Source organism: Lagenorhynchus albirostris, chromosome 15, assembly GCF_949774975.1.
Source record: "Lagenorhynchus albirostris chromosome 15, mLagAlb1.1, whole genome shotgun sequence".
In the NCBI taxonomy this organism is placed as follows: domain Eukaryota; kingdom Metazoa; phylum Chordata; class Mammalia; order Artiodactyla; family Delphinidae; genus Lagenorhynchus; species Lagenorhynchus albirostris.
Genome location: NC_083109.1, coordinates 20,880,475 through 20,903,416, shown reverse-complemented (window position 1 = coordinate 20,903,416; position 22,942 = coordinate 20,880,475). Strand labels below are relative to the sequence as shown.

The 22,942-nt window shown below is 51.3% G+C and overlaps 1 protein-coding gene across 1 annotated transcript in view; it reads left to right on the top strand.

Moving 5' to 3' along the window:
• The window catches only part of PPP1R16B (protein phosphatase 1 regulatory subunit 16B), a 103,623-nt gene that overhangs the window by 64,367 nt on the left and 16,314 nt on the right, over positions 1–22,942 (top strand). Inside the window, exons 3-6 of the mRNA XM_060125078.1 lie at positions 12,983–13,053; positions 17,013–17,158; positions 19,971–20,074; positions 21,761–21,885. Of these exons, the coding sequence (XP_059981061.1) occupies positions 12,983–13,053; positions 17,013–17,158; positions 19,971–20,074; positions 21,761–21,885 (446 nt within the window). The remainder of the gene's footprint in view (positions 1–12,982; positions 13,054–17,012; positions 17,159–19,970; positions 20,075–21,760; positions 21,886–22,942) is intronic.

Sequence of the window (22,942 nt, the reverse complement as noted above, 5' to 3'; positions counted from 1 at the left end):
TACCTTGGAAAGTTCCTGGGTGGCCAGGCTCTGCAGGGTGGAAGGGAGATGGGGTTCCTGGGTCTGCAGGGAAGCTGCAGGAGGAGCTGCTGGGAGAATTCTGGAAGCAGAATTAGTGAAGGACAGGGACCTGGCACAGCTGGGGACTGATGTGCTCATGAATGCAATGGGGAAGTTCAGGGTCGTGCTTCTGGACCAGCAGTATCCTTGCCTTGAGGCCCTGAGATAAATTCCTGTGGGGGTGAGAGGGCGGGGAGGCCACAAGATACCTATGGCGTGAGGGAGCTGACAGAAGGGGAGGAAGGGAGAGGGACAGAGGGCAGTGTACACAGGCACAGTCTGGAGATGCGATGGAGAAACCTTGCAGACCCATGTCTTCTTCACATTAGATGAGTTAAATGTAGTTCTCCATCCCTTGAAGGAAATCTAGTACATAAATGTCTGCTCCTACATTATGAAGAGATTCCTTTCCCACCCTCGCTTTTCAGAAAGACTATGCATTTTTCAAGAGGATTAACTGTAGCTTCTCCCTGGTTTCTTTTTGTTTGCTTCGTTATTTACTTATTCTTCATTTTTTAGAGCAGTTGTAGTTTCACAGCAAAATTGAGGGAAGGTACAGAGGTTTCCCATACACCCCCTGGCCCCATACATGCATAGCCCACCCCCATTATCAACAACACCCATCACAGTGGCACATTCGTTACCATTGATGAGCCTACAAGGACCCATCACAGTCATCCAAAGACCATAGTTTACATTAGGGTTCACTCTTATGTTGTATATTCTATGGATTTGGACAAATATATAATGACATGTATCCATCATAAAGGTATCACACAGAGTATTTTCAGTGCCTCCCAAAGCCTCTGTGCTCTGCCTCTTCACCCCTCCCCCCTCCCCAACTCCTGGCAACCACGGATCCTTTTACTGTCTCCATAGTTTTGCTTTTTCTAGAATGTCATATAGTTAGAATCATACAGTATGTAGCTTTTCACTCTCACTTAGTAATATGCATTTAAACTCGATAGCTTGTTTATTTTTAGCACTGAATAATATTCCATTGTCTGGATGTACCACAGTTTATCCATTTACTTACTGAAGGACATCTTGGTTACTTCCCAGTTTTGGTGATTATAAATAAAGCTGCCATAAATATCTGTATGTGGGTTTTTGTGTGGACATAGTTTTCAACTCCTCTGGGTAAATACCAAGGAGTGTGATTGTTGGATTGTATGGTAAGAGTATGTTTAGTTTTGTAAGAAACCATCGAAAGTGACTATAGCATTTTGTGTTCCCACCAGCAATGGATGACAGTTGTCTATATTTATGTGGGTCTACTTCTGGGCTCTCTATACTATTCCACTGATCTATTTGTCTATTATTTCACCAATATCACACTGCCTTGATTACTATAGCTTTATACTAAGTCTTAAACTCAGGTAGTGTCAGTCCTTCAACTTTATTTTTCTCCTTCAATATTGTGTTGACTATCCTGGATCTTTTGCCTCTCCATATAAACTTTAGAATCAGTTTGTCAGTATTCATAAAATAACTCATTTTTGATTGGGATTGCATTGAATCTATAGATCCAGTTGGGAAAAACTGACATCTTGGCAATATTGAGTCTTCCTATTCATGAAAATGGAATACCTCTCCTTTTATTTAATTTTTAAAATTTCATCCATCAGAGTTTTGTAGTTTTCTTCCTATAGATCTTGTACATATTTTGTTAAATTTCCCTGGTATCTTCAGTGTTATCTTCTCATAGAAGAAAAACAATTTTTCTTGTTCATTCTCTCAACAAATATTTGTTGAGCTCTTACTCTAGGTGCTGGATACCCCAGATAGGAAGACGGACAAGATTTGCCCACACAGAGTTTATATTCTAAAGGGTCTGAAATCATTTCTCTGGCACACACCTAATACTAGATATAAGTTACATATGTCCAGAGACATCTGGGTAGCTGATACGAGTCTCTGTCAAAAACTCCTGCCCAGCTCAGCCATGTGCCCTGGGCATGGAGGCTCTAGGAAAGAGATTATAGCTTCATGTCTGGTGCACCCTTGGCCATCTTGGCCTCATAGTCATGTGGACATCAGAGATGCTAAGACAGAAACTGGCCTCTTTGCATTATATAAGCCAAGGGATGAAGATTCTCTCTGAGATGGAAAAGTCTGTGGCCCAGCCCAGCCTGGGAGCCTTGTTGTCCAGAGGACAAAGCATAAAATATCCCAAGGGAGGATGCTCTGGCCAGTTCTGAGGATTGAGTAGGAGCCAGGCAGGCTCTCCTGACCCCTGTAATCCTCACATATGGACCAGGAGCCTATGTCACAGTAGCTAGAAAGTTTGTGGTTCCTACTCCTCTACCCCTCCAGTGCTGATAGTCTAGTAAAGACACAGACAGATCCATACACAACTACATTATGGTGTTAAGTGTTCTTGTGGAGGGAACAGAAAGCACATGAGAAGGGTACCTGGCCCAGCCTGGGGAGGCTTCATGGAGGAAGGGACACCTAAGCTGAAACCTGGTTAAGAGTTAGCCAAGTGAAGTGAAGGCAGAAAAAGACAGACAGAGGGAATAGCACACAAGAAGGCTTACAAATGCAAGAGAGAGAGTGGTGCATGGGTGGTCCTGAAAGGGTCCATGGTGGTGAGGACGGATGATACCAGGAGAGGTGAGCAGAGGCCAGATCATATACAGCCCAGTGGCCAGTGGCCTCCTCCTTCCTTCCCTTCCATTAAGTAAAGATTGAATACCTACTGTGTACTGGCTATCATCCTCGGCCCTATGGGTACAGCGATGAATGCAACAGGTGCTTACTGACCTCACAGATCTCCCAGGCTGGCAGGGGAATGAGCTTACAGCAGGATGCTCAAGGTCAGCTTGGAGCCCCTTGTTCTCCTTTTAAAATTGAGGTATCATTCACATACTAGAAAATTCCCTCTTAAAAGTGTGCATTTTGTGGTCTTTGGTACGTTCACAAGGTTGTACAACAATCACCACTAACTAATTCCAGAAAAATTTCATCAAAAGTTTACCCTGTATTCATGAGCAGTCATTCCTCATTCCCTGCTCCCTTCAGCCCGTGACAACCACTAATCTACTTTCTATCTTTACGGATTTGCCCATTCCGAACATTTCTTATAAATGGAATCACACAATATGTGGTCTTTCATTACTGGCTTCTTTCAGTTAGCATGATGTTTCAAAGGTACATCCATGGTGTAGCACATATCAGCATTTCATTCCTTTTTATGGCTACATAATATTCCACTGTGGGACTAAACCACATTTCATTTATCCATTCCTCCATTGACGGATATTGGGCTTGTTTCCACTTTGGGGCTATTGTAAATAATGCTACTATAAAATCTGTGTACAAGTTTCTGTGTGGACATGTGTTCATTCCTCTTGGGTCTATACCTAGGAGTGGAATCACTGGGTCATATGGTAATTCCATGTTTACATTTTGAGGAACTGCCAGACTGTTTTCCACAGCAGCTGCACCATTTTACATTCCCGCCAGCAATGTATGAGAGTTCCGATGTCCCCACATCCTTGCCAACACTTGTTATTGTCTGACCCCTCTTCTCGAATGGGCCCTGGAGGGGGCCTACCTAAAGAAGAGCAAGGCCTGGCTCCTGGGCCCTGGGCCTGGGGCTGTGACTTTGAGTCCACCCTCCACTGTGGCTGAGTCATCGCCCGGGATCCGGGGGTGCACTTCCTGCCTGTGGGATGGGCTGCACCAGTTCCTGCAGAAACCGTTAGACTTGACTCCACCCTCAGCCCAAGGCGGCTGGGCTTCCCTAGAAGCAGCTATTTCTGGCTCTTTCTGCTCCAGGGAGGAGCAGTAGTGGGTAGAAAGGTTGAAGTTGCTCAGTGGAATGATTTGGGAAGCGCAGTGCACTGAGGACCCGAGACAACCTTGACTTGGGAGGAGAGGAAAGAGGCTGAGAGTGCTGGCCCTTCTGGCATGGTTAAAGCAGTAGGCTGGGCCCCCTGCAGCCCTGACAGCACCCTGAGGAGGGGCAGAGGGGGAGGGAGGGCCAGAGGAGTTGGTTTGACCAGACCCCAGGTGCTGGACCCCATGAGACTGAGCAAAGTGGAAGGGGAGGAAACAGGGCCATCAGGGGGCACGACTTTCCAAGGAGGAGGTGCAAGCCTAGGGGGTGGGGTGCAGCAGCCAGAGGCCGGCCATGAGGATGCTTCGCATCAGGGATGGGGTGGGGTCTGCCTAGAACGGAGAGGCAACAGGAAGACAAACAGAGGAAGTGGTGGAGCTCAGGCTCGAGTCAGCCCCCGAGTTGCCACTCATTTGTCACGGGACCTCAAGCTAAGTGTTAACTTCCTGCCCCAGTGTCCTGTCTGCAACCTGCTCTAATAAGAAGGTTCTGGGATGACTGTTAGCGATCGTTGTCTTTATTATCATGTACTGAACAATGAACTGTTGGCAGTGGTCTTGACCTTTCTTCTAGCTTTTTGTCAATGGCTTTCTTCACGCTAATATCTGCATCCATCTTGCACATCTCTTTGCTGCCCACCTTCCCTTCCCCGTGTCCTTGTTTGGCGCAGTTTTAGCAAAGTGGTTAAGTGTTCAGCCTTTGGAGGTGGCCAGACCTGGGTTAAAATCCCAGCTCTGCCATTCCCAGACACGTGACCTTGTGCAAGTCATTTCACATGTTCAAGCCTGAGCCTCAGTTTTCCCATTTGTGAATTGGGGTGATGGTAGCAGGCAGTTAATTTATAATAGCAGGTCATTAGTCCTCATAACTGGCTTAGGAAGACTAATGGATTTGATGGACAAAGTGCTTGCTGTACAGTCAGTGCTGGATTGTAGAAAGGACACCAAAGGTGCAGGAAAGAGGGAGTGAGGACTGGTCTCCTGGGTGGGAGGGTCATGATGGTGCCTGGGGCCTGGCCTGGAGGTGGGCTCAGGGACTCCTACAGTCAGCTGCCATGTCTGGCTGTATCGCCACTGGAGGCTTGGGGAGGGGTATTCGCTGCTTCATTTCTGTGCAAAATCCATGCCTGTTGCTTCTCAGTCCTCAAGTCACACTCTTTGTGTTGTGTCTGCAGGACTATGCATGTGTCCCCAGGGAGAGACCATGTCCCACCGTCCCAAGGCCCCCCTGAACAAGCAGCCTTGTGGGCCCCCAGAGCATTGCGCATTCCCTCCATTCCTTCCTGCCTTTGTTCATTCACACAATAGATTTTTTAAAATAAAAATTGTATATATTTGGGCTTCCCTGGTGGCGCAGTGGTTGGGAATCCACCTGCCAATGCAGGGGACACGGGTTCGAGCCCTGGTCCGGGAAGATCCCACATGCCGTGGAGCAACTAATCCCGTGCGCCACGACTACTGAGCCTGCGCTCTAGAGCCCGTGAGCCACAACTACTGAGCCCACATGCCGCAACTACCGAAGCCCACGTGCCTAGAGCCCGTGCTCTGCAACAAGAGAAGCCACTGCAATGAGAAGCCCCCGCACCGCAACAAAGAGTAGCCCCCGCTCTCCGCAACTAGAGAAAGCCCGCACAGCAACGAAGACGCAACGCAGCCAAAAATAAATAAATGAAAATAAATTTAAAAAAAATTGTACATATTTAAGGTACACAATGTGATGTTTACCTGATTAGTATAGTCAAGCTAATTAGCATATCCATCTCCTCATATAGTTACTTTTTTGGGGGTTAAAGGGTACAAAGTTGGTTAAAGGGTACAAAGTTGCCATTATGTAGGTTGAATACATCTATAGACCTGATGTGAAGCGTGATGATTATAGTTAATAATGGTGCTGTATTGAGTACTAGAAATTTGCTAAGAGAGTAGATTTCAGGGGCTCTCACTGCAATAGATATTTCTTGACCCCCTGCTCTGAGCCAGCCTCCATGCTAGACACTGGGGATACCAGTCGATGGGGCTCCCTGCCCTCATGGAGCCCCCAAAACTAAACAAATCACTATATAATTAATATATGCTAACTAATGACCCTATAATTATAAATTGCCGTAGGAGCTACTGTGAAGCAGAAATGCAGGGTATTATGGGAGAGAATAACTCAGGCAACTCGATTGAGATCACGGAAGGCCTCTCAGAGGAGGTGACATTTCAGCTGGAATTGGAAGGAAGAAGAGGAGTTTGCTGGCCCAAGTATGGGAAGAAAGAGGGCTCTAGGTGCAGGAAACTGTGTGTAAAGGCCCTGAGGAGTTCAGTTTTTGTTTCGTTTTGCTTTAAGAAATGGAAGAAACCAGTGTGACTGAATTGGTGAGGGTTTCAGGGAGTGGGGTTTGGAGGGAGGGACAAAGTAGGGGTGTGGAGGGTCAGAACTAGATCTGACCTCCTAGGTCAGCACCTAGGAGGTAGTGGGAGGATGAGGCTTCATTCCTGGGTGTTGGGTGGGAAAGGAAGCGAGATGGGAAGGGAGGAGGGCTTGGTGAGTGGGTGTCCTGTGAACGTGATTGTGGAAGTCATGTGGCCAGGCGACAGCAGCTCAGCCCCAGGGCGCCCCCAGCAGATGTAGGTTGTCCAAGGTCCGCCTCCAGTAAGCAGACACCTCTGCCTTGCTGTCCCTGATCCCCCAGGGCAGGAGCAGGACCCACACCTGTGGTTGCACGTCACTCACCAGCCCGAGGTCAGGCGTTCTGCTCTGTGGGGTGGAGTGGGTCAGGTGGCAAAGAAAACACAAGCTTGTCAGCAGTGATTTCTCCGCAAAGGCAGCCGCCACCAGCTTCCTGCCGAGATGGGCCAGTTCAGCCTCGCTCGCTACAGCTGGAGACGGAGGGGAACAGATGGGCCTGCTTGGCCCAGATTCCAGCCAGATTGCCAGGGAGTTGTGGGTGGAGCGACGGGCTTGGCGCCAGGAGCAGGAATACATGAGGGGAGGGCGGGAGCCACCTCTTTGCCATCGCAGAGGGGTCTTGCCTTCACGGGGGGTGGTGGGGACATTGGCTGTGGCCTCACTCTGGTCCTTGAGCCAGCAGATGCTCGGAGCTCCCTGGAGAGAGATGACCTCTGTCTTTTAGGACCAGGTCAAGGGCTCTTGAGAAATGCAAGATATCCATGATTACATCTCCAGCACCCAGCACAGGGTGGGACCCGGCAGGAGCTCAGTGGTTGTTTTTTATATTTATTTATTTATTTTGCGGTACGTGGGCCTCTCACTGCTGTGGCCTCTCCCATTGCTGAGCACAGGCTCCGGATGCACAGGCTCAGCGGCCATGGCTCACGGGCCCAGCCGCTCTGTGGCATGTGGGATCTTCCCGGACTGGGGCATGAACCCGTGTCCCCTGCATCGGCAGGCGGACCCTCAACCACTGTGCCACCAGGGAAGCCCTGTTTTTAATATAAATGATAGTAGTATCTTTCAGGCATTGTCTTACTTAATCCTCACAGCATCCCCACAAAAAAGATGCTGTTGTGATCCCCATTTTACAGATGAGGACACTGAGGCACAGAGAGAAGGAATAACTTGCCTAAAGCCACAGCTAAAGAAATGTGTGAGGACAGAGGGTCACTGGGACAAACTGATGGGCAAGCCTGGTGTTGGTGCTTTGGGGGCAGACCTGAGGGTGGGCAATCAGGAGAAGTGGTGGACATGCCCAGCTGGAGAGGAGAGCATGCCCTTCTTGTCTTTGTCCTCTCTGAGCCCCAGCCAACCCTCAGATCCCCCTAAGCCAGTTACCTCCATTGTGCAAGGTGCTTGGAGAGCAAGAGAAGAACCTGGAGGGCTAGGAACATAGGATGGCCTGGTCAGGTTGACCAGGCTGCACACTGCACAACTCCAGAGCTAGCCATTCCCATAGACTATGCTGAGAACAGTGTCCCCCAGAATTGTGCAAGGTGGTAGCCCTGTAGGTGGACCACACCATGCAGGACCGTGAAGACCAGGGTCATCACATCTTTTCTGTAAAAGGCCAGATAGTAAATATTTTAGGTTGTGCGGGCCATACATCTCTGCTGTAAGTACTCAACTCTGGTGTTGTAGGGTAAAAGCATTCACAGGCAATATGTAAATCAATGAGTGCGGATGTGTTCCAAGAAATTTTAATTTATGGAAGCAGGCTGCCTGCCAGATATGGCCCTTGCACCATAGTTTGCTGACCCCAGTGAAGGCCAAGGAAGGATTTTGAACTCTATTCTAAGAGCAATGTGGAACCACCAGAGGGTTTTAAGGAGGGAGTGAGAGAAGGCAACTTTGTGTTTAATTTGGCCCCTGAGATGTCTGACCATGACCCCGGGGCTGCCATGTTTCTTCTGTCCTGGTTGTGGGTCCCTGAGCCCTTCTGTCTGCAAGAAGAGGCTTGGCCTGGGACTCGAGGGCCTCTGATGCTTGCAGAGCAGAGGTCACTCTGTCCACTCTCCTTTCCCCCTCCTCCCCATACCAGCTCTCAGCCCGGCTCTGGTTACTCCAGCAACGCTGGTTCGCATTCCTCGCCTCAGGGACAGAACAGAGCAGCCTTGTGGCTAAGAGCCTGGGCTTAGAAATCAGAGGGTCTGATTTCCTCCACTCGGTTGCACGTGGCTGTGAGCTGCACTTCCCTGACCCTCTGTCTCCTGTTCTCCGTAAGAGGAATAATTAGACATGAACCCATGAAAGAAAGTGGTTCTGCATGTACCTGGGCACATAGGAGGCGTCCAGTAAGAACACACTGTAGATAGAAGAATCATTTTTCTTGCTGAACCCCAGAGGCAGGAAAACCTGGCCAGGCCCTGGGTGGTGGGGTCTTTGCTCCAATGAGTTGTGTCCAGAGCCAGGCTCCCAGCTAAAGCGTTAGTAGAACCACGGAGGGGGCCTTGGCTCGTGACTATCGACGGCTCCTTAGAGATGAGGATGACTTGTCCCACCTCTTGGGCTGAAAATAACTGCCCAACATTGAAGTAATTACATGTCTTAGGCTCCCGTGCCACGCGGAGAACACCCCGATAATTACTGCACACGGGCTCCCGTGCCACGCGGAGAGCACCCCGATAATTACTGCACACGGGCTCCCGTGCCACACGGAGAACACCCCGATAATTACTGCACACGGGCTCCCGTGCCACGCGGAGAGCACCCCGATAATTACTGCACACAAAGGATGCTTTTGGCATCTGATCCTCCATTTTTGCCTCAAAGAGTGTCTCCTGGACCAGAAGCCTGGTCCACCACCCACCCCCAAAGGAGAACCTTCCAGAAACCCATCCTGCACAGGGACATCATGATCACTTCCACTCTCCCAAAGGCCAGCGGTCAGGCCCAGGACAACCCCACCAGCCCGTGGACAGGCTGGGCCACAGTCTTCAAACATGGCCTTGAGGCTGAGAACAGCTACCGTCCATCCTGGTAGGAGGATGCTGCCGGCAGCACTGCATACTCCAGATGCGAGCCGTACGGGTCAGCACTACAGGGTGGTCTGCTGTGCTCGGAGATGGAGAAGCTGTGTACTTGGATTGAGCTAAGGGTCTGCCAACTGGGTCAGGGTCCTGGAAAGGTTGTTGAGGATTTACCATGTGCCAGGCCTTAAGGAAAGAGCAGTAAGTGCCAGGTCACTGTCCTGCCCTACAGAGGCAGACCCAAAGTCTACCATAATTACTCAAATTGTTACGTAATTACGGTTGTGATAAGGCTATACATGAGATGTATAGAAGCTCAGGGCATGCAGACCAGGGGGAGTGCCTTCGTCTGGAGAGTTTGAGGGGAGATGTACAGGATGAGGAGTGAGACAGGTGTGTGTGTGTGTGTGTGTGTGTGTGTGTGTGTGTGTGTGTGTGTGTGTGTATTAGAGATGGATGCATGGATGTGGGTGGATAGATGGTTGGTGGATGGGTGGAAGACTGGATGGATGCTTGGATGAGGGTGGACGGGTGGATGGACGGGTGGATGGATGGGTGGATGGATGGATGATTGCGTCTTCCAGGCAATGGGAACAGGCTATGCAAAACTCAGAGGCCAAAGGAAGTATGGTGACTCCGTAGCTGACACAAGACCATTGTGGAAGGTGTTTGGAGTTTAAGAAGTGAGACTGGAGAGGTAGGTAGGTTAGGAGTCCTGTGTACAGCTGAGCAAGCTGTGCACTGCTCTGCCCTGGGCTGGGGGGTGCCAGTCTCACAGACCACAGTGTGAATGGTTCCCCCTGGAATTGTGCAAGATGGAGGTCTGCAGGCAGGGAACACATCGTGCAGACCTTCTATGCCATAGTAAGAGTTTTGGACGTTGTTCCCAGAGCAACGGAGTGCCACAGAAGGGTTTTAGCTCTTGGCGATGGGGCTAATTTCCATGTATAATGCCCCAGAGCAGCACTGTCCAATAGAAATTTCTGTGAAGATGGAAATGTTCTATTTCTGCACTTTCTAATATGGTAGCCACCTGTGTCTGTTGACCACTTGAAATGTGGCCAGAGCGACTGAGGAAGTGAATTTTGAATTTTTATGAGTTAACATTTGAAAGCCATGTGAGCTAGATGTGGCTAGTGGTTCCAGAGGACCTGACTGTATCTGGTGTAAACTCCTGTCACTCTGACCCCCAGCAGCAATGAAAGCATCTAGGGCAAGTCTGCCGGAGATGTCACCTCTTGCCAGGACGCTGGGTGGAGGCCTTAACCACCCCTTCACAGGGGCCTCTGTTCACACTCAGGCCAAGGATGCCACTGGGGCTTTGGGTCCGGGAGCTGGGACTAATGAAGACGGCCCCCATCCCCACTGCTCCAGAGACCTCACCTTCTTCCCCAGCACTCGCTGGGGGTGCCGAGCAGGTATTCAGCCTGCAGAATGGATGGCCTTCCCTCCGCCGTTCACAGGTCACTCGAGTTTGCTCCTCCACAGCAGAGGCAAATCTAGGAGGAAACCACTGCGTCCCTGCCCCATTGCGTGGGTGGTGGGCTGTAGTGTGGAGATAGCACCCCCAGTGGGCATCAGGGGCTGTGCAGTTTGGCTCGTGCTTTGAGGAAGCCAAACTGGGTGCGAGTGGGAGGGGCTCAGAGGGGCCAGGCCCAGCCTGCTTCTCCCATTTGCAGGACCCAGGCCTCAGTTCCTGGCGTCATGAGGGCCTCACACACAAGCCAGCTTGTGTAGTCAAGTTCCTCCATTTGCTCTGCAAACGGCCACCCCTTGGTCACCCCTGCAGCCTAGAGGTGTATTTTCCCACTGCATGGTCCACACTTGGGAAGGTGGATCTGGGGAAGAGACCTGTGCAGGCCCTACCTTCGGGCTTGGAGACATTTGAACAGGGAAGGGTAAGATGGGCCAGGAGAGGAACCATGGGCTTTAATGGACTCCATGGGCACCTCACCCCATGGGAGCTGTGCAGCTGGAGGCTGGCCAGAGACGGGTATCCTAAAGCTTGGAGGCCATGGCAGGGGCTCCTGCTGCTGGCTGGAAGGGGCCTGCAGGGCTGGTGGGTTCGCTCGTTTGATGTCGGTCTCCTGCTGCCCAGACTCTGAGCCACACGAGGGCAGAGCCCATGCCTCTCGCTCCTTGGTGTATCCCAGCATCATTCCGCAGGCTGGCATACAGTAGGTGCCTAATATGTGTGTACTGACTTCATGAATGAACGCACTGAAGACTCCCTGTGCTCTGGCCCAAGTTTTTGAGCAGGTGGACTTGAATATATTGATATGATGATGTACTACCAGTATGTGTGTGCTGACCCTCCCTCTTTCCCTTTGCCCTTGGGTCCAGGATGGGAACTAGGGCTTGAATGGGTTGGGGAGGATGGAGAAGGAGGGAGGGTCCCCTTGGAAAAGGGGAGGGAGTGGTCCTAAGCAAGTGGTCCTAAGCAAGAGGGTCCTAAGCAAGTGGCTAGAGTTCTCTTTGCCCTCCCACGCCCCAGCTCCCTCCCCCCTCCCACCATCCCTGAAAACACACACACACACACACACACACACACACACACACGCACACACACACACATTAGACAAAGGTCTCAGGATGGAGGGCAGTTAAAGCCTCTGCTTAAAAACCTCAAGGCTCAGTAGGGCCAAAGCAGAGACATTTGGCACTTATGGGTGCAGGGACCAGCAGTGTTAATAAAAATAATAACAACCTCCACAACAAGTGCTGATGCTCAAACCATGTGCCAGACACCATGCGAAGACCCTGCCACAGCTCACCTCAGTTATTCCACATGATGTCCTGGTGAGGTGGGATTAACATCATCCCCATTTTATAGAATAGAAAACTGAGGCACAGAGAGGGAAGTGTCTTTTTTATATATATATAAATTTATTTTTGTTTATTTATTTATTTTTGGCTGCATTGGGTCTTCGTTGCTCTGCATGGGCTTTCTCTAGTTGCGGCGAGCAGGGGCTACTCTTCATTGCAGTGCACGGGCTTCTCATTGCGGTGTCTTCTCTTGTTGCAGAGCACGAGCTCTAGGTGCACGGGCTTCAGTAGTTGCACACAGGTTCAGTAGCTGTGGCTCGTGGGCTCTAGAGCGCAGGCTCAGTAGTTGTGGCGCACGGGCTTAGTTGCTCCGCGGCATGTGGGATCTTCCCAGACCAGGGCTCGAACCCGTGTCCCCTGCATTGGCAGGCGGATTCTCAACCACTGCACCACCAGGGAAGCCCCAGAGGGAAGTGTCTTGACTGAGGTTGCACAGCCAATAAAAACAGCACTTACATTTGAACCCAAGCCATTGGACACCAGAGTGTATGCTTTCAGTGACTAGAATGTTCTCCCTCTAGACAACAAATGTAAATCACTTAGCTCTGTGCCTGGCGCACAGGAAGTGCTCAATAACCGTTAGCTCCTGTCATTATTATGCAGAGTAAGACAGGCAGTGCTCTCCACCTCTTGGAAATCCTGGACAAGAGATCTGTGTTCTGTGCCTCAGTTTCCTCATCTGTGAAATGGGGAGGTCTTGATACTTACCTCTCACCCATGTTGTAAGAAGTAAACAAGACTGTTTGTGTCAGGACCTGGGGGAAAGAGGGTCTTACCTGGGTCCCCCGCATCCCTGCACACCTGAAGTGTGACAGGACAGTCACTCCTGTCCCCTCTGTTGCAGTGCGCTACTTCCTGAAGAATAAGGTCAGCCCTGATTTGTGTAACGAGGATGGACTCACAGCCCTGCACCAGGTAAGGACCCGCTGGGGCCCCTGGTTCCCTGCTGTCTGCCTGGACAGGTACCCATCTCCCTGCTTTTTCCTGCCCAGAGCCCTCAGGGAGGAGCGGGAGGGGAGCCACAGCTACCACGTCTGAAAGGCTCTTGTCTGCTTTGGAGACGAGTGTGTCTGTTACAGACACGCCCACAGAGCCCCGTGCCCACATGCACGGCACACACACAGCCTCCGCGGACAGGGAGCCTTTGTACGCTGCGTCCTCACTGCCTGGCAAAGGGTTTGACAAACAAAGCAAGTTTGTCTGGAGCTTGACAGTTTCCGAAGCACATTTGTTCACACCCAGCAAGGCATCCATCCACCCCCACGACAAAAGTGATTGACAGGGGGCTTATGTGACCTTCCTCAGGTCACACAGCCATGAACTCTGGCCAGGAATCATGTGCTATCACATCCTTTTTAGCGCAGCGAGATGGGCCCAGGCCCCTTTGGCTGGGGAGGGGCTGCTCTGGCTGTCATTTGTCACCTGGATGCTGCAGCAGCCCCCTATCTAGTCCCCAGCATTCAGGCAGCACTGCCCCTGATTCATCCTCCAAGCAGTGGCTGCAGGGATGCTCAGACCCAACATTTGCTGATGCTACTCAAAGTGCTCTGGTGTCTTTCCATAACGCTGGGGGTGAGGAAATCCCCTGTGCCCCTGCTGAGCCCACCATGTTTTCTGGCTGCCTGGCCTCCAGCCACTTGACTTTTCGGTCCCTTGCACACACGGTACTGCTCCCCGTCGCACTTCACGCAGCGCTCGGGTGCGTGCACAGCAAGAGCCTGAGAGCTCTGCTGTTATATCCATATCCTTTCTTCTGAGCATCCCTTTGTCATGTCATCCATTAGCATGACTGTTTAATGCTGGTCTCCTGTTACCCAGACTCTGCGCGGCACAAGAGCAGAGCCCGTGTCTCTTTCTCATCGGTGTATCCCAGTCTTACTCCCCATGCTGGCATACAGTAGTGCTCAATATGTGTGTGCTGAGTTAACGAGTGAGCACGCTGAGCCCCCCTGTGCTCTGGACCAAGTTTTTGATCAGGTGGACTTGAATGCAGCCTGGCGAGTGGGAGGCCAGGCAACTGGAACCCTGGGCTGGGGAGAGCCTCTCCGTCTCCCTCTGAGGGCAGGAAGGGTGGGCAGAGACTGGCCATCCCCCTACCCATGAGCCCTGGGGACAAGTCTCCACCCTCAGCCATCAACCCAGGGGCTCCCCATGTGTCCTCTTGGCTTCTCTTCCTGTCCCGCAGGGCTTCATGCATCCACAAATTCTAGCTGTGTGACCTTGGGCAAGTTATTTAAGCTCTCTGTGCCTCACTTTCCTCATCTGTAAAAGAGGAATAACAAGTATCCATCTCGTTGGGTTGCTGTGAGGATTAAATAAATACACATAAAAACCCTATACGCATCACTTGACACTGGGTAAATACTAGTTATTATTAGCATTAAAATTTGTCACATGTTCACTTCTCGGCAAAGCCACTTCACTTATGTGAAGTGTGGTTTGATCGTCACAGCAACTCTTTGAAATATTATTATCCCCATTTTACAGCTCAGGAAACTGAGTTCAGGGCAGCACTGTCCAATAGAACCTTTACGGTGATGGAATGTTCTGTGTAACGACACTGTCCGGTATGGTAGCCTCTAGCCCCACATGGCTGTGGAGCCCTGGAAGTGTTGTTCTGAGGATCCAATGAGGCAATGCATGGCTAGCAAGATGCGTGGCCCTAGTAACTCCTCAAAAAGCATTAGCTCTTATTATTGACAATGTGACGTATTATTACTGCTCTTGCTGGGGCTGTTGTTACAGGTGTCATCATTATTGTCACTACTGCTCCAATACAAAGAAGGAGCACAGTAAGAAGAGCTTTCTGTGGGTTTTCTGCTCTTGGCAACAGGGAGGCTTTCAGAGGGTTGTAAACTGAGAGCAACGTGGCTGGATTAACAAAGAAGCTCTCTCTGGCTGAGGTGTGTGGAAGGAGAGTGACAGGGAAGCCTCAGCCGAGGCAGTGGGGATGGGGACAGCGATGCAGGAGATGGAATCCACACCTGGTGATAGATTGGACGTGGGAAGTGACGGGGTGGGAGGAGTCATCCAATGCCAGGTGTCATTGCCCACCTTGGGGAATGCAGGAGAGGAGGCCGGCCCGCTCCGTCACGTACCAGCCCCCATTGCACTCCTGCATCCAGGTCCCAACCCAGCCCTTGCTCAGGTACAGACTGGCCCAGCCCATGGGCATCCTTCTCACACAACTGCAATTCTGTATGCATAATCCCCCTGCCGCACACCGCCCCGCCCATCTTCATGTTTTCTGCAGCCCTCAGGGTGGGGTCTCTGGCCCTCCTGTCCCCCGAACCCAGAGGCTGGGCTGCTTCTCCTCCTATGGACCGGGCCATCCCAAACCCAAACCCATCTCCCGGTGACAGCCTGGGGACCCACGCCTTTCCCCGACGCCTCACTCTGGTGCCTTTGGGTGCCCTCTGCCGGCGTTGCTGTGTCACTGCATGGTTCTCCCGACTACCTGAGGCAGCACCCAGCTCCACTGGGTCACACATGCCCCTGCTGTCCGGAGAGGTGCCCCCAGAGCCAGCCAACCCCAGATCGGCTGGTGCAGAAAGAGAACCTGGGTCCCTGGCACCATCTGTGCAAATGGCTGCTTCTTTCCCATCTGTCCCTCTGGCACTGGCCCCTGGTTCTGCTGAGAATAGGGGTGGAGGCCGTGGTGCCGCCCCATCTCCATCCCCATCCCCACACCCACCTGGGGCTGTGGGCTGCCACAGGTGCCCCTGCTCCTTCTGTTGGCATCCAGTCACCTCTCCACAGGCCTACGGTCACTTCTCTAGGTTGGACCACCATCATCCCTTACATGGGTGATTTCAGCATAGTTCCTCACCATGCCTCTTCTCCCCTGCAAAGCTTGTGATCGCAATCTCTTCTCCACATGCAGCCAGAGGAGGGACTTTTTAAAAAGCAAGCTTGACTGTTCTGCTCCTCTGAGTATAACTCTGCAACATCTCCCATTGCACCGAGGGGTAAGCGCTTCCCTGGATGGGCAGTTCTGAGCACTTTGTCCCCTGCTGGCTTCTCCAGAGGTCACCTGGGATGCGTCCTGTAGTCTGTAAAGTGGTTTCCTGTCTTCTACTTCCTCTGTCCTCACTTTTCGCTGCTCATGGCCCTGGCGTGAGGCCCCTCTGTCCGCTTGGAATCTTTCACCCTCCGTCCCTGGAGTTTGGGAGCTCCAATGGCTGTTGGAGCCCTGCATCTCTCTGGGGGCTGCCCCACGTGTGGACAAGCAGAAGCACGGACACGGCTGTCTCCTCTTAGGGACTGTATTAGGACCCCTGAGAGCCTCACACAGAGCTTGGTTTTCGGGGGCGAGGCTTGGTTACTTGGGACTTCCCCAAGAACTAGCTTCTGGGTCAGAAATTCCTAAGTCAGAGATTCCAAACTGTGATCTAGGAGGTCACTGCTGTCAAGGGGGGTCTCCCCCATCACCCCCATCCCCACGCAACCAACACATGCCCCTGCTTCAGCCCGAGCAGCCCTGCTTGAATCGATTGGTTATCTAAGTTAGAGTTCTCCATACAGTTTTGTTGGAAGGAAGCCTTCTGAAATTAAAAAGAAAAGGTTCTAAAGCCTCATTCCAAATTTCATCCCATTCCACCAACATTTGCAAAACAGCTTATAGATGACTTTATTTTTAGATTGTCTTTGTATTTTTATCTCGTATATTATTAACTTACTCACAAGGAAACAGACTCAGAAAGGTTAAGTGGCTTGCCCAAAATCACACAGCATGTACGTAATGGAGCTGGATTCAAACTCAGGCAGATTGGCTCTGCTGTCCTTCTTGTGGCCTCTCGAGGGGGAACTTGGTGTACGCTCGTCACGACCCAGAGCCCTGCCGGGAGCTGACCCTGCCTGTGTCCACCTTGCAGTGCTGCATTGACAACTTTGAGGAAATTGTCAAGTTGCTCCTTTCCCACGGTGCCAATGTGAACGCCAAGGACAACGAGCTGTGGACGCCCCTGCATGCCGCGGCCACCTGCGGCCACATCAACCTGGTGAAAATCCTCGTTCAGTAGTACGTGCCCCTCTCTCCCCCAAGAACAGCCTTCCCTCTGCCTTTGGTTTTTTTCAAGTTCTATTTTTTTTTTTTTTTACTTTCATCTCCTCTCTCTCTTTTTTTTTCTGTCTCGTTTGTTGCCTGCCACTCCTTCTCTTTTTCACCACATTCCCTTTCCATCCCTGTGTCTTCCTCTCTCGTTTTCTCTCCATCTCTGTCTCTTTCTTCCTTGGTATCACTCTGTCTTTTCCACTGTGTCTCTCTTAATTCTCTCTGTCTTTCCTTTCATTCTCTTTCTTTCTACCGATATTATTGGGTAAAATATACCTAACATAAAATTTACCATCCTTGGGACTTCCTTGGTGGTGCAGTAGTTAAGAATCCTCAGACCAATTCAGAGGATACGGGTTCGAGCCCTGGTCCAGGAAGATCCCACATGCTATGGAGCAACTAAGCCCATGGGCCACAACTACTGAGCCTGCGCGCCGAGAGCCTGTGCTCCTCAGCAAGAGAAGCCACTGCAGTGAGAAGCCCGCGCTCTGCAACGAAGAGTAGCCCCTGCTTGCCGCAACTAGAGAAAGTCCACGTGCAGCAATGAAGACCCAATGCAGCCAAAAATAAATAAATAAATTTATTAAAAAAAATTTACCATCCTTGTGTTACAGGCATACATCCCATTTGGTTACAGCGTATAATCCTTCCAATAGGCTGCTGAATTTGGTTTGCTGGTTTTTGTTTTTTGGGTTTTTTTTTGGCTGTGTTGGGTCTTCACTGCTGCGAACAGGCTTTCTCTAGTTGGGGCGAGCGGGGGCTACTCTTCGTTGTGGTGCGCCGGCTTCTCATTGCAGTGGCTTCTCTTGTTGCGGAGCATGGGCTCTAGGTGTGCGGGCTTCAGTAATTGCAGGATACGGGCTCAGTAGTTGTGGCACACGGGCTCAGTAGTTGTGGCTAGCAGGCTTAGTTGCTCCGAGGCATGTAGGATCTTCCTGGACCAGGGTACGAACCTGTGTCCCCTACATTGGCAGGCAGGTTCTTAACCACTGCACCACCTGGGAAGTCCCTGCTAGTATTTTCTTGAGGACTTTTGCATCAGTGTTCATAAGGGATATCAGCCTGTAGTTTTCTTGTAGTGTCTTCGTCTGTCTTTGTATCAGGGTATCATTTTCTTTTTTCAATCTCTTTTTCTCTGTCTGTCCCTATGAGCCTGAATTCATCTTCTCCATGCTTATGTGTTGTTGCCATTTTTGCTTTTCTTGCTATAAAAAAAAAAAGCAAGCATACTTCCTTGGCTCTGCCCCCCCCCCCCCGCCAAATCATGTCCACCTGCATTTCTCTGGGGCAGAATGTGCTTTGGGGGACACCACGTAACAATGCCTTTCCCAGGAATAAGGCCATTTCCCTCTATAGAGCTCTGACAGTCTTCTCCCATGCTGAAATTCCTTCTAGTCTGCTTAGTTTCTATAAACACACAGAAAAGGTACCATTAAATTTCAAGCGTATTTAATTGAATTCATCTAGTGATGGGAGGGCACTCAAGCTGGGCCAAGCCCTGTGCTGGGCACAGAGCACTCAGAGATGCTAAAGTTCTGAGGAACCACCAGGATATCAGGTGATTTCAGTACCAGAGCCAAGACGGAGAGAGACCCATGGGTTGGGGTCCCAGGAGAACATCTGAGTGTAAGGATTCAGGAATAGTGGCCGAGTGCAGGTGACCCTTGGCAGAGGTCTCAGCAGAGCAGCCAGGGCCCATCAGGTGGATACTGGGGGGATAGAGATGCTGCCCTGGCTCAGAGAGGTGGAAGAGCTTACCCAAGGGCACACAGGAGCTCAGAGACGTCACAGTGGAGGGCTGTTAGGCCAAAGGACTGGCAGGTGGCCCATGCCCACACCTCCGATGAGAACCTGGGTGCGGTTAAGTCTACAGGAGCATCAGGTGGCCACAGTCCAATCTGGGATGGTGCGAGAGGAGAAGGGAGCGGTGCCAGCCTGGTACAGTGGGTCTCCGGCACCGGTGTGCACCGGAATCATGGGTTTAAAATACGTAATCCTCAACCCCACCCACCCCACCCCCGAGAGACTCTGTTTCAGGAGGTCCAGAGTGGAGCCCAGGAAGCTGCATTTTATTTCAGTGGTGCCCGGGTGATTCTGCCGCAGGGCATCCCAGAACCATGCACATAGGAACCAGTGGCCCAAAAGGCAGATTCTGCCATGGAGCCCCAAGGCTCTGTCCTGTCCCTATCCTGGTCAGCCTTTTGGGCAGGGACTTAGAGGAGGAGGTAGGGGATAGCTGAGGTTACAAGGAGAAGTGAAAAGAGCTGGCCCATGAAAGGGCCAGGTTTGAGTCTTGACCCTCCCACGTCCTGGCTGTGTGACCTCAGACAAGTGACTGAACCTGTCTGAGCCTTTGTTTCCCTTGCATGAGATGGGGCCAATAATACTGAACCAAGAAGACTGTTAACGAGGATTATATCAAATGATGAGTGTAAAGGGCTTAGATCAAGCCTGGCTCGAAGCAGATGCCTAGGAAGCAGTGCTGCTGCCATTAATGTTGCATTTTCTTATTTGACATCTGTGCCCAAGTGCCTGCCTGCTGGTTCAACAAAGCAGGAAGCTGGGGGAAGTCTGCTGGTACAGCTCTCCTGGGATTTTGGCCCCTTCCCACCTGGGGCCCCTGAGATCCTGGAGATGCTGTCCTTGCTGGGCTGCACCATGGTCGGGTTGTGGAGGTTGGGGTGCATAGTGGGGTGGGAGTGAGAGGCTGGATGGTAGAGGCAACCAGACCAACCCTCTGCGCACAAAGCTGGCCCTCACCCTGGCCCTCTCTCTGCAGTGGGGCCGACTTGCTTGCTGTCAACTCCGATGGGAACATGCCCTATGACCTCTGCGAGGATGAGCCCACCCTGGATGTCATCGAGACGTGCATGGCGTACCAGGGTAAGGGTGGGGCCGCCTGCGGTGAAGTGGGCTTAGTGCGGGGCTGCGGCTCTCTCACATCAATGCAGCTGAACAAGTTACCTAGCAATGTGCCCACTGCCTGCTAAGTGCTCAGGAACTGGGATGGGGCCCCACGATGGTTGTTACCCATGTGATGGGCAAGATGCGGACACAGAACAACCCTGGAAAACGTGCTGTGCACAAGGGGGGCGTTGCTCTCATCTGTGTCACCCCCCCACACACGGGTGGCCTCAGCTGGCCGGGTCTCTTCGTCAGCTGTGACAATTTCAATTCAATAAACATTCACAATAAAGATATATTCCCATTTGGAAAAAAATAATACAAAGTCAAGAACATTCACGGCTGCCTGCTCTGTGCCAGGCACCACACGAGCTGCCAGGGACCCTGGATAAACAAGATGTGGGCTGTCCTCAGCTTACAAATGAGCTTCAGAGAGGAAATGAATGCAGCAGTCAGAGAGATCTGCCCACACTCGCCACCCCAGTGCATACCCCTGAAGGACCGCCTCTTTAGAAATAAATCTCAAATCCAGACCCTGGACTGCAGTCCAAGGTCCTGCCTGGGCTCTGCGCTTGTGTTTCTTCCCAGGTGGCTGCAGGAACTGCCCTTTTGGCCTGCCCGTTCCCTGGCGCTTTCCTTGTTCACTTGCAGAACTTCCTAACAATTTTTGTGCCAATCTGGTGAATCTATGGACCCTTCTCAGAATAATATTTTTAAATGCAGTTATCAAAGCCATAGGATTATAAAGGAAACCACTTCTATTAAAGTAGAGCTCCCCAAATATTTTTAAATGTGTGAAATAGAAACGTTATTGATTCGTGAAACAATAAGATAACATGATATGAAAATACCTACAGTTACTGTTGGTGACAGAGCCACAGGCACTGCCAATTCTACTGTGAATTTGGCGTCCGTTCTAATGGAAGGAAATGCTACATTTCATTTAAAGGTTAATGAAAATAAACAGGTCATTCTTTTTCTCTTTCAAGTTTATAGACCTCCCCTGAATTCTATCCAAGAATGCTTGATCTCATGGACCTTTTTTTTCAGAGCAAATCACTCTCTCCTTAAATACCATTAGCAGCTGCTAGTAACACTTAAATTTTTAGCCAGAGATTAAGGCTTGAAAATGTGTTTCTGTGTCCCTCAACCTCGGTTTATTCAGCTCTCCATTCAAAAGTTGTATGCTCAGTAATTCAGTCATTGCCGTAATAAAGATTCATTGAGCATCGTGCCTGGCGCTGCAAACACAGCTGTAGACGAAATAGAAGAAATTAACGGAGACCTGGTCAAATAGAGTGGTCAGGGGAGGCCAGCTGAGGAGGTGGTCCAGGCTGGACCTAAAGGATGAGATGGGCCAGGTATTTGAGCAGTTGCAGACAGGTAGGTGGACGGTAGGGGTGGAAGAACTGTGTGTGTAACAGTAATCAATATTACTACAATGCCGACTGGGTACCAGGCAGGAATGGACCTTGTTTGTGGCCCAACACGTGGTGTTTGTATTCACTGGGCCTGGGAGAAATGATCTCTGAGCATATCTATCTACCCTGTTGACTGGCAGACCCTCGGGGACAGGAGTCATGCTTCCCCAATCTTCCCCCGCTCCCCTCCCCATTGGGTTCTCTGCCTGGGAATGCTGACTCAATGCCCCCTTCCCCACTGCAGGCATCACCCAAGAGAAAATCAATGAGAAGCGGGCAGCTCCTGAGCAGCAGATGATTTCGGACATTCACTGTATGATTGCAGCCGGCCAGGACCTTGACTGGATAGATGCCCAGGGTGCCACACTGGTGAGGAGAGGGGCCAGGCTGGATTGGGCTGGGGGGGGGTCAGGACCAGAACCCAGACCAGCTAGAACTGAACCGGGCCAGTGCCGGTGGAGGCCAAGCCTATACAGTTGGGGCCTGTCCATGGCTTTGGACCTCCCCCACCTCTTGGGGCCAGGGGTGCCCCTGGAATGTGGGAAGTTAGTAGAGCGGGGCTCAGCCGCTTTGAGAAGCTGGGGCTGGGAGTCGGGAGCCCTGGGTGGGAGGCTTGGCTCTGCCATTCGCCTCTTCTGTCTCTAAGTTTCTCCTTTACCTCAAGCTCCAGGTGTCCATCCTGAGTTCATTATTTCCGCCTCCTCCTGTGATGTCTCCTGCCTAAGGACTGGTACCCTGTTCATCTGCTCACCCAGGCCATCTTGCTTTGCACTGTTCCCTCTCCTGCCTTAGTGTCCCCTCTCCCACCCCAATGCCTTGCCTCGCTGGCTGTCCCTGACGTTGCCGCAACAACCTCTCCTCTGGGTTCCCTGACTTCAGAGGCCAGACACCACCAGGCACCCATTCATCACTGGTTCACCCATCCATCCATCGGTTCGCCCACCCATCGACGTCCTCTATGCCGCATGCGGTACTAGACCCTGGAGATGGAGAACAATGGAACCTTCTCTCTCTCTCTAATCTGCCTCGTTAGCTCCACTCACCCTTTCAGCTCAAGTGTCAGTGACTTGGGAAACCTTCTTGATCTTTCTTCATAGGCTCTCATAGCATGATACAACTCAGTATTGCGGAAGGTCTGCTTCTGCAGCCTCTAAACTGAAAATTGGAGCATGGCCTTGGAAGCCCACCCCACCACTCCCAACCCTGCCCATGGCTGGGCCCTGCCCTAGGCTTGTGGTCTGTGTGATCATGAGGACTCAGGGGTTTCAGAATCTTCAGCTCACCAGGTAGAGCTCAGCAGTACCAAGTTCCCTCACCGTCCCTCAGGCCTGACCTGGCGGCCCAGGTGTGACAACTGGGCTTCTCCTAGCTGTTCCTGAGCCCTACCCTCTGCCTCATGCCCTTTTCTTTTCTTTTTTTTTAATTT